Genomic DNA, 10,624 nt, shown 5'->3' on the forward strand with positions numbered 1-10,624 from the left:
GACCTCTAACCATTGACCAACCTGGTATGAGAGACTCTGTGAGTGTCGCGCGGACACCCCCCAGTATAGCTCAATGGGTCGCCGAGGTACACAAACCGCTACACCACGATAAGGTCCAGTCTCTTCGTGACGGTGGTGGTACTATTTAGAGTTGATAAATGGTGAACACTGCTGAAGCATAACAAAATAAGATACAGCGTGGGCCAACGCATATGGTGATACTTTCTGGGAACAAGGACCTAAGTCAGATAATTTCAGGGATTCCTCAAGGAAGTATGCACAGGATCGAACGGTACATTTCTTCGAAACAGGATACATGAGGGGAGTGAGCTCTTCTTAGCGGCACTGGCGGAGGAAAGCTGCAAAAATTGGGCAGCGAATGGACTGATGTATTTTTGTACGAAGTTCCAGTGTCCGTGTGACGAATGCGCACTAAAAACACACCTTCAGAAGCGTATATGATAAAAAACTATATAGGTCTTGACGGGATAATGATCTGTATGCCATGCGTAAAAAAACCTCCGCCGCACAGACGACGGACTATCTCAGGAAGGCGAGAGACTATCCGGTCCGTCACATTCCCACCATATTTTGGACGTTCGAAAGCGTACAAGAGCACATCGGTTGGATGGCATTGTAGGACGTCATCGATTCAATATCTTCCTAACACTAACATCCTCTCCTGTCTTCTTTATCCCAGATGCCTGTGTCACATAAGTATTGTACAGATACCTTCACACGGTGACTTGTGCTGTCGAGGCTCAAATCAGTGCGAATGAACATTTCGCCCCACTATCTGAAGTTCGATTGTTCGACAGACCAGAAACAAGCCAGGTAGTCGATCCCGTTCGCAAATACGGAATAAACTGTTGGATTTGTTAACGAGAAGAGGTTTTCAATATTTAATACTGGAGCAGATATTCTTATCAATAGTAGACAGCAACTTAGAGTACGCCGGACTGGATAAGTGTTTGAATAGTAGGAGCGTCGTTGATTAAAGTTCAAAAGGAAGTTCAAGTGTTTCAAAAGTCGAAACGCATACTAATTGGAAGTCCAAGTCATTAAAACATCGCGCACGTTTTGAACCGAAATCAGAACATTCAGTGTCGAAATGTGGTAGTGCCTATGAAATCTACGCCGTGGATCGAAAGTTCAAACTAATGAAACTCGCCTGCACAAAAGAGAAGCGATTCCCATCCATTTCAAACAACTGTTCCGTCTCAATCGTATTTGACGCGTGACCAGATTGGTCCAATCCGCGAGAGTTAAATCTGGTTCCGACACGCTGCACACTGCGACGGGAGATGATTGCATAAACAGCACCGCGTTTGCTCAAACCGCTGTCGCCTTGCGGGTTATGAATGATACCAACAAATCCTTGGATAACCGGTACGCAATAAGCAAATCGATCCCATGTCGCCATTCTCAGGACACCCTCGCCACACAATCTCGAAGCGGCGGAAGCTAGCTGGTCCGCCCAGGTGGTTAGCAGAAAACGGTTCCAAGTAAACCGAGGATCACACTGTTGAAAAAATAATACAAAGGGACCATTGGTGTTATCCTAGATAAGCACATGATGCTGCTCATTTCCCACATCAAGTCATGACGCTCCATACTGGATAGAGCGTTGCGCCGACTCTGGCTTAACAGCTGTATTAGAAAACAGTTCTCCATTCACTGAAGCGATAATACTCATAAGTTTGATGGAAATTCCCAAACTATGGAACGTAACAAACCAGGTATTTCTTTGTACTGTAGAACTGTGGTAGAACTGTAGTTTACATGCAAGCGTTTAACTACCTTCAGTTCACTCCTCTTCAAATACTTCTATTCACGACACCTAATCACAGAAAGCTGTAACCAAAAGCCTCAAACAAACCTGTTGTATTCGAAGCTGGAAGTTGTAAACATTTTAAGTGAACCAAACCCGAATCCCCTCGCGGTGAGTGCAGACAGCAAACCTTCTTTCATTGAAGCAGTCGCACTTGGAATCCACGGAAATACAGATGCTGAGGCTGTCGACAAGGTTTGGGGACGCAAATGAATGAGACTTGCTGAAACCTCCGCATGAATCAATCGGGTTATCCAAGAAAACAGAAAAATTATTAATCTATTTACCTATCACCTTCGCTCTGTTGAAAGAATTGATATTTGATGAAAACGGCGAGCTCACCATAAGCGATGCAAATGATAAAACGGCTTGGCTAGGAGAAGACCCTACCAGGCCAACCCTGGTTGACTCAAAATAAGCAGGCATTGAGACCACTGGGTACGACTCCATGATCTCCTAAGGAAAGCTCCTAGGTGTGAATTACAGGGTCGTGCACTGACTGCACGACTATTTACAAATTCATTGCCAATCCGCAAAGTAAATATAGACAGTTGGTATGAAAAATTTCCTGATATCAGGGGCTTCTGAATGCAGTGAACCCCTAAGTCAGCATTTCCCCGAAATTTTAATGCCTGTCTTGAAGAGTGAGACAGTTTCAGAAAACGCAGGGCTCTGGAGTTAGTGCGGTGACTCTCATTGTTAGCCCAAACGATCATGCTGTACTTCCACCATTGATCTGTTTTATAACCTAATCAACCTTGCCTCCTACCAGAGGGACTAAAATGCCACGATTAACCAACTTAGCTCCTTCAAATGGTAACAGGTCGTGGACCTCTCATTGGGATCACCACGAGCAGTATTTCATCTGTCAGAAGCACTGAAGAATCGCTACAATCATTCTAAACAAAGTGAGACAGCCAGCTACAAGACAGTATGTTTCGGTTCAAACGGCTACAGGTTCATTCGCTTATGACATAGGGAAGGATGGGAGACTGCCATGCATTGGGGACTATGGCCTACCGTATCCGGCCGTTTAACTTCCCTCTCATTGAAAATTCATATAGCCTTGTGGAACGGGTCACCGCTCTCCTTAAGGTCTTCCTGGTATGGTTGTGCCTCGTGGAACGAGGTTCTGGCCAGTGTCACCCGCAAACAAGCCTCAGAACCACGTCCAAGTGTTAGATTCTGGTCCGGAAATTCCTAAACATCCTCATTATGACCATTAAAATCTTTCACAAGCTATCACCTCCGAGATCATTTGATAAGGACTGGACAACAGTATGGACACCTAGGGGGCCGAAGTTGCTTCGCTCCCGCTTGCGTTTGCTACCACGGTAATCCCCCATCTGATTTCATCACCGCTTCGTTCCTAGATGTTCGAACGACTGGGTGTCTAGCTTCAGAATCGATACGTCATTATAAATGAGGTGAGATACCAGGCCTAACTCTGGTAAGTCGTATGATGTAATAGACGTCTGACTGATAGAAAACCACTATACTGATTAATTCCGTATGTGCTCACAGCTTCAGGAATGACGTGGTTGATTGTCCGTATCCAGTGGAATTTATAAGGGATACCGAACGCTTCCGGTTGGCAAGGCCTTAACTATCAACCAGTAGATCTGACTGGTCAAGCGGTGGCCGCCCTCTTTCGTCACGGCTATCGTTTTCAGAGAAAAGTGAAAACAGGTAAACAAGTAGTTCAGACATGTAACTTAGACATACCCGTTCGAAAAGACTCTTGTTGCGGAATTCAGGGGGTGTGTCCGACAGTCTTTGTTGCGTATGTGTTATATCGAATGAAGTCGAGTAGTAAAATCCTTCCGTTTCGAGCACATTTGTAAGCATTTGACAATATGCTCGTTCGTCTTGGGTCTGTCGAGGGGACATGTACAGGTTCACATAAGTAGTCCATTACCTGGATGTCCGATAAATTAATATCAGACTTAACATAAGGAAGCACGGAACTCCGGGTAATCTTCCATATGGTATGGCCGAAAATATCACCCACTTTTTCTCGCTCAGTAATAGCCAGTAAATAATACCCTATTCAGGAACATAAAAATTAAAGCGAGTAAGCTACCGGATAACAGTCGAACCACCCCCCACAGACCATAAAGTGTCGTCGAATCCAAGCCCGACGGTATTATATTTAGGTCCTCTGGAAACAGATTTTCTACACCACACTAGTGACATACGTTCGATCCTTAGATCCTGAGATATCCTGTCAATAAGGAGAACCTCCTTCGTCCCAAGGGCCAGAATATAATACGTATCCGGTGACGTAAACCTGAAGAAAATAAGACTGAACGACCAACCTACAGTTTGTACTCATCGTGAACCATTGGAGCGCGCAGTCCGTCCCGGACCCAAAGCTAGGCTGGTGCGCAAGCTGAAAAGCCAGCATTCTGGTTGGCTAATTCCACGTTTCATGCGTTTCCAAGGGCTTTGGAAAACTGGCCAGCGGAAATCCAAATCAAGGATCTACAGCTTAGACAAATTCTATAGAGTTATATTTTAGTGAGGGGACGGTGCTAGACTCCATTTCAGTGGAGTCTAATGTACAGGTGGATAGTGATGGGTGACATCCACTATTTGATTGATAATAACGAAAGTAATGATGACAATGATAATAATGAAACAGAAGTGTAATGTAGTAACATGATGACAGGGTACCCAGACCTGATTTTTTTGATTCTGTCAAACGGACTTTAGCATATAGATCACTGGGAAGACCGAAGCATTGTCAATACTAAATGAGAAAGTTCAGGGAAGATAATCGATTCTCCTTCTGGAGAAGTGAACAGATATGACGCGGAGAGTTAAAAGAGGACAGCACGCTTGGGGAGAATTCATATCAGACAGGACTAGCTTACCTTCATTAAAACCATACTCGTTCCGGTACGCCGATAAGTGTTCCCACAAAAGAACTGTATTCTTAAAGGCCACGACGTTTTCAAAGTCACCAAGTCATCGTAAATAATGTTTACATATATTGAGTTGTTCTGCAAATTATCTGTACGGCTGACTCGTTTAACTGAGCAAATCTCAAGGTCATCAATCTCCACCGACTGTGAAAACGATACCTAATGCAACACGATATCGTGAATTGCGTTAGAACGAAAAATGCGTAAATCGGACGTAAGTTGCAGATAGCTCGATAGCTGAAAAAAATACTCTGAGCCTTCTAGAAGCTACATGGTACTTGTGGGCGCGAAATATACGTGAACGCTTTACGTTATTTATATCTGCGTGACTGCACGAATACGGAATAATACGTTTCGGGTTATCATCACGGAAGACGTGTTCGTTATCGTCGGATAAACCATGCGAGGTAGGAGAACCGTAAGGCTTACAAAGGTTGATGAGCTATGCAATTTCGTCGCTGAACAGCAAACTTCTCAAGGGTAACCGTCAAAATATGCAGGACGGTCATGTAGTCGATGACAGAGGGTAGCTGAAGGAACCTAGGTGACGCGCACGAATGACACGTGCTAGGTGTCGACGATGCCCACTCACCTGACCTGAAGTCCAGTCATCCATTTCTACCGGGAAGAGTCGAATGTCAAAACGATGCGACACGAAACATTGGACTTTAAAGGTCCTTTTGATCAGTACATGTCCTGATGGAAGCGCGTAGCCTCATTGGTGCGCAGTGTTGCCGAAATGTCACTACCAGGTGGGTGAGCGACCAACTGGAGGCATTACTTACCCTATAAACGGAATATCCTTGCAGTGAAAATCTCATGCAGGCTTGTTCGCACGGCGCTACCTTCAACGGCTGTTTCGCTTTGCGTGATTCTTTGGCCGCCGACTAGAAGCACATCCAAATAGTTTACGCCGAAACTAAAGGTTTTTGAAATTGTGACTTAAACGTGGAGTTAGTCGAATCTAAATGCACCTTTCGGCGACATGCTGCTCGTGACACTTTTTTAAGTGAGCGAAATGTCAAGGTCACGGACTATCACCAGTCCTCATTTTGTTACTGGTTTGCGCGAGTAAGGCACGAAAGCTTACGTCAGCGTATTTTAGCACTCCTCGGTGTTCATTGAGAATAAATAGATCTAAAGAAAATCTAGTACAAACTTCACCCTGGAAGACCGGTTATTGACGTTTGTTTGCTCTATGCCCCTCAGATTTAACAAATGAGGTGTATTTGTTCGATGAGCCCGGTCACAACACGTTTTCCCGTGGATTCCAAATTCCATCAAACGTAACACTGTTAGACAACAGGCGAACTGTGCAGCAGCGATGCGAGGGCAATCTCTGTGGGTGATCCCCTTTCATAGGTATGCCTAACTAGCCTGTGGATAATACAACGCCACGAGATAGCTGCAGGTATCGTTCCTATTGTTACGATGGTGCTCAATAGGTGGTGACCGCCATAAATCGGTCGCCATCATAAGGTGCCCGTTGTCACCCACCTCGAATACTTATTGTAACTGATGGGTCCGTGTCTGTGTGCGGCGTTGATCATGGGACCTGGCCTATGCACGGTGGCAAAATCCAGTTATCAACAATGGCCCCTTATACTCATAACTCTACGCGTTTCGAATACTCATTGTTAATTCTAGGCTCGTGTCTATGTGCGACGCTGATAATGAGGCCTCACCTGTGCACAGTAACATAGTTTAATGGCGCGATACCGTTTATCTTTGCTACCTATAGTAAATATCAGGCCGTCATCTATGCGGGTCGGTAAAAATAAGGCCTCAACTATGCGTGATAGCCTAATCTGACGGCCTGTCATACTGAGTGCTGTACCCGATGTCGCCTTACCTAGCTATTTATCGTACCTGCTAGGTCTGTGTCCATGTGCAGGGTTGATCGGCCGGCGACCTAATCCAAACCAATTTGTCGCACTAATAGCTACACGCGTTGTCGCTTATCTTTCCCACTTATGATAAACGTCGGGGGTATTTATGCGAACCGATGAATACGAGGCCTAAACATACCTAAACTAAGGGAAAGCTATGGACCTTCTGCCATAACTGTACGCGGTATCGCCTAACTTGACTAGTTTTTGGAGCTACTTGCCCAGTGCCCGTATGCGACGCAGACTATTAGACCGCAACTATGCGCAGTGTCCTAACCTGACTACCGACGATTGCCCGTCATACCATAACTGTGCGCGCTCTCGCTTATATCGACTACCTATTATAAACATCAGGCCAGTACCTATACGGCCAATAAAAATGAGGCTCCAACTCTGTGTGACTTCCCAATCTAACGGCCTGCTTAAGCTACTTAACCCAATTGCTAGGCTGTGTCTAGGTGTCTATGTGCAACGTTGATTATGAGGCTTCAACTATGCCCAGTAGCCCAGTCCAACGGCCAATGATGACTCGTCAAACTCATAGCTATACTCAATGTCACCTCCCGAGACTGCATATAGTAGTTGCCGGGCCCATGCACATGCTCGTAGTTGACTATACTGCCCCGACTACACATAATAGAACATCCCGAAAACCAGCGGCTGTCTTTCGTATCCATGCATCGTCACCTGCCAACCCCATGCCTAAAAAATCAACAACCACCCTGAACAACCCATGTTCCTGTTTATTGGTTGTATCAGTACAAACACAATGTGTGGTCGACACGCTTCTCAGGTTTCACTCGACAGGGTTTCTGAAAAAAGGCATAATCAACGGTGACTCGCGATATCATTTGAAACACAGTTTTACTAACAAATTCCTTTGTCCATAATTTCCGGTCGGTCTCCGCGCTGAACCTAGAGACTTACTGTTATAAAGGCAAACTCAGTATTTGCTAAGCACTTCAATTGGTGATAATGAAACGCCGTGTGAACATCGATGATCCGATGGGGGGATCTGGCAACCATATTCATTATTGGGCGCAGCGAAGTTAAAGCTAAACATAAGTGTATGCTTGTAAGTTGAGCTAATAAGGGGCGTAGACTTGAGCCTTAAGATCGATGGGCCACACGCATCCTCAAAAATGCACCCATAGATGGGGTTGTAGCGAAGATCTAGTGAAACCTGAGGGGGCGCTTGGTGTCAAATTCGATCGTTTAGAGCACCCCACCCCAAGATTCTTCAAGTTCTGCGCTCTCATACGGATACAATAAAGCTTATTAAAATCAACAATTTGGTCTTCCTCATCGAAAGATTTAACCATCACATACTCAAGCACATCATCAACCTAACCAACAGAGGGCACCTTCGGAAATCGTACTGAGGCTATCCGATTTAGCGCCTGGGTTTCGCAAAACAAACAGGCCAGGTCCCAGCCACACAACAGAACAGCACTTACTGCAGCCTGATGCACACAATACTTGATAATCACGGACATATATTTCGCGGCTGGGGTATAGTTTCTAGCCCCTAAAATCTCCACGTGCGTGCTCAATTTTATTACAATGTGTTTAAATGAACTCGGACTCCACTGCGTGCGTGGAATACGCATTTGAATGGCTGGCTGTGGCTTTGCGAATTATCGGCGCTTAGCATTCGCATAATGTTATGCATTTTTCGAAAGCTACAACGTATCCTTCATGGACTAAAAGGGACCGAAAATTGAATTCAAATTACGCGTCCGACCTTTATAGTCCCATCTAGGCTTTCGGGGTCTCAGCAACGCTAGGAATGTATTCCACCAGATTTTTTCTCCAGGGGTATCGTTGCTTCAATGGGCGATGCAATTTGGTGACCTGAGGAAATATGAAGGTTGATTAAAATGACTTTTGTCGTGAGCAGCAAGATGCAACATTTTGGGGCAAATGTTTTATTTTACTCGCGAAGGTTTTTCAGCCGAAAGCAGTGTGCCGCCAATAGGTCTCCGTATTGTCTCTATGAACACGGTAGAGAATTTTGTAAAAGAAAAGCTTGTTTCATTGCGTATTCGTCTACGTATTAGGTTTGGAACTAAACTCAAAACGACCTAGATAGCAATCACGTCCTTTTCGAGCGTGCAAACTAAAATGAATCCGCCATTCGCGACACGGTATCAAAAATTCCTCTATCGCTGCGACGAGCGACCCGTCAAAGCCGGCGAATTCTTCACAACTAGGAAAGTTTTTTTCTTGATGGTGAGCCTACGCTCAATCTGGCGCAAGGCAAGGTTTGTTCTTCGCCGATACACCGGGCCACCAATGGTGCCGTTGGATGAACTTTTGAATTTGCGAGCATAAAAAGCAGCCGGTGCTACAAGATGGCCACTGCTTTCAAGTCCTTGCACAAACTGAACGAACGATGAGGTTTTTGTGGGTGCACGTGATGCGCCTGTCCAGGTAACCTCAGAGATATGCTGAACTAAGACAAGCTGTCAGGCTGGGTATGGCGGTCGCAGTACCGTCTTCGCGAAGCCGTTCATGGGTTTTGACAGCCCCACACATCTTAATTAAGCAGTTAGGGTTGTCATTGTAGTCAGACTATTCTTGGGTTCATTGAGGGTTCAAAGAGGTCCACTGATGTCATTCAAACGAGGCAACGCGACAACTATGTTACATTTGGGACCCGAAATAGGAAAGTGTCCAAAAAGTCTGCTAGAAAGCACTCTGATGTGGGTTGGAATGCCTCCTGAAATGACAGACAGTCAAAAGTTGTCACAGTTCCTAACCACCTCGATGAGGCAACACTGCCTGATGTCAAAAACGGTTATCTGTATTTACGTGCAGATAATAGTACGCGGTTGATGCGAACTGTGGTTGGTATATGTTGTCGTGAGGAACCTGCATTGGTTAGATTGCGCGCATAGTTGCGGGTGTGCTATTAAACTGGGTGTTGGTGTGCCACGCTATCACGAAATACATCGGATTGTGGACAGCTTCGTAACGGACGTCGTTTCTGAGATGATTCGTCTGATATGTGTAATTCTGTGAGCAGGACATTTTTGGTTGGCCCAGTAACTCCTCAGGGGTAGATTAGAGCTTATATAAGATCACAGGTATTTTTTCAATCCGTTTGGGGATATAGTGTGGTGCAGCGCTTCTATATATTTGAAGTTTTATTAGTTTTTAATTTAGTGTGACAGATGGGAGCAATGCATGAACCTGCAATGCTCGGGTCGTGTTTACCAATTTGAAACACTTGTGGCGTCCAAGCTACCTTAGTTGCGCACAATCTAGCCGATACATGTCCCTCATATTCACATATGTCAAACCACTTACCTATTATCTGCAAGTGAGTAGCGATTGTCGCTTTTGAATTCGGACAGTGTCGCCTTATTGAAGTAGTTAAGAATTGTGACAAGATTTGACTGTCTTTAATTTCGGGCAGCATTCTAACTGACATAAAAGTATGTCCTAGCAACCCTTCCGGACACTTTTTCCTATTTCGAGTCCCAATGTAAGCCTGGCTGTCTTGTTGCCTCATTTGAATGGCAGCAATGAACTACCACGAAACCTCGAGAAACCCGAAAATATCCTACCTACAGTGACAACCCTAACCAAGATGTTTATGTGCGGAGCTGTCCGCTAACCGATGTACGGCGTCGTGATGACGGTACCGCGACTACTATACCCAGCCTGGTGGCTTGCTTGTAGTTCACTTTATCTCTAATATTTCCCAGGCGAGCGTGTTACCCACAGAACCATTTCAGTCCGTTTAATTTGCGCAAGGACTTGGAAGCAGTGGCAATCTTATCGTGCTGCCTGCTTATTCTGCTCACCAACCAAACTGTTCATCCATCAGTACTTTTGAGAGATCGATATCTCAGTGAAGATTAAGCCTTGTGGTAAGCCAAATATAACGTATGCTGAACACAATAAGAACAAATAATTTACTAGCTGTGACGCATTTCTTTGCTTTAGCTGGACGCTTTCCGCAACCACAG

At 45.1% G+C, this 10,624-nt stretch overlaps 1 protein-coding gene across 1 annotated transcript in view; it reads right to left on the reverse strand.

The window, feature by feature from the left end:
• The window catches only part of T265_04661 (hypothetical protein), a gene marked incomplete at both ends in the record, with an annotated part of 18,140 nt that extends 14,019 nt beyond the window's left edge, over positions 1-4,121 (reverse strand). Inside the window, one exon of the mRNA XM_009169452.1 lies at positions 3,557-4,121. Coding sequence (XP_009167716.1) covers positions 3,557-3,721 — 165 coding nt within the window. The remainder of the gene's footprint in view (positions 1-3,556) is intronic.
• Between the last annotated feature and the right edge of the window lie 6,503 nt (positions 4,122-10,624).

The sequence above is a fragment of the Opisthorchis viverrini genome, assembly GCF_000715545.1.
Source record: "Opisthorchis viverrini unplaced genomic scaffold opera_v5_80, whole genome shotgun sequence".
Lineage (NCBI taxonomy): Eukaryota > Metazoa > Platyhelminthes > Trematoda > Opisthorchiida > Opisthorchiidae > Opisthorchis > Opisthorchis viverrini.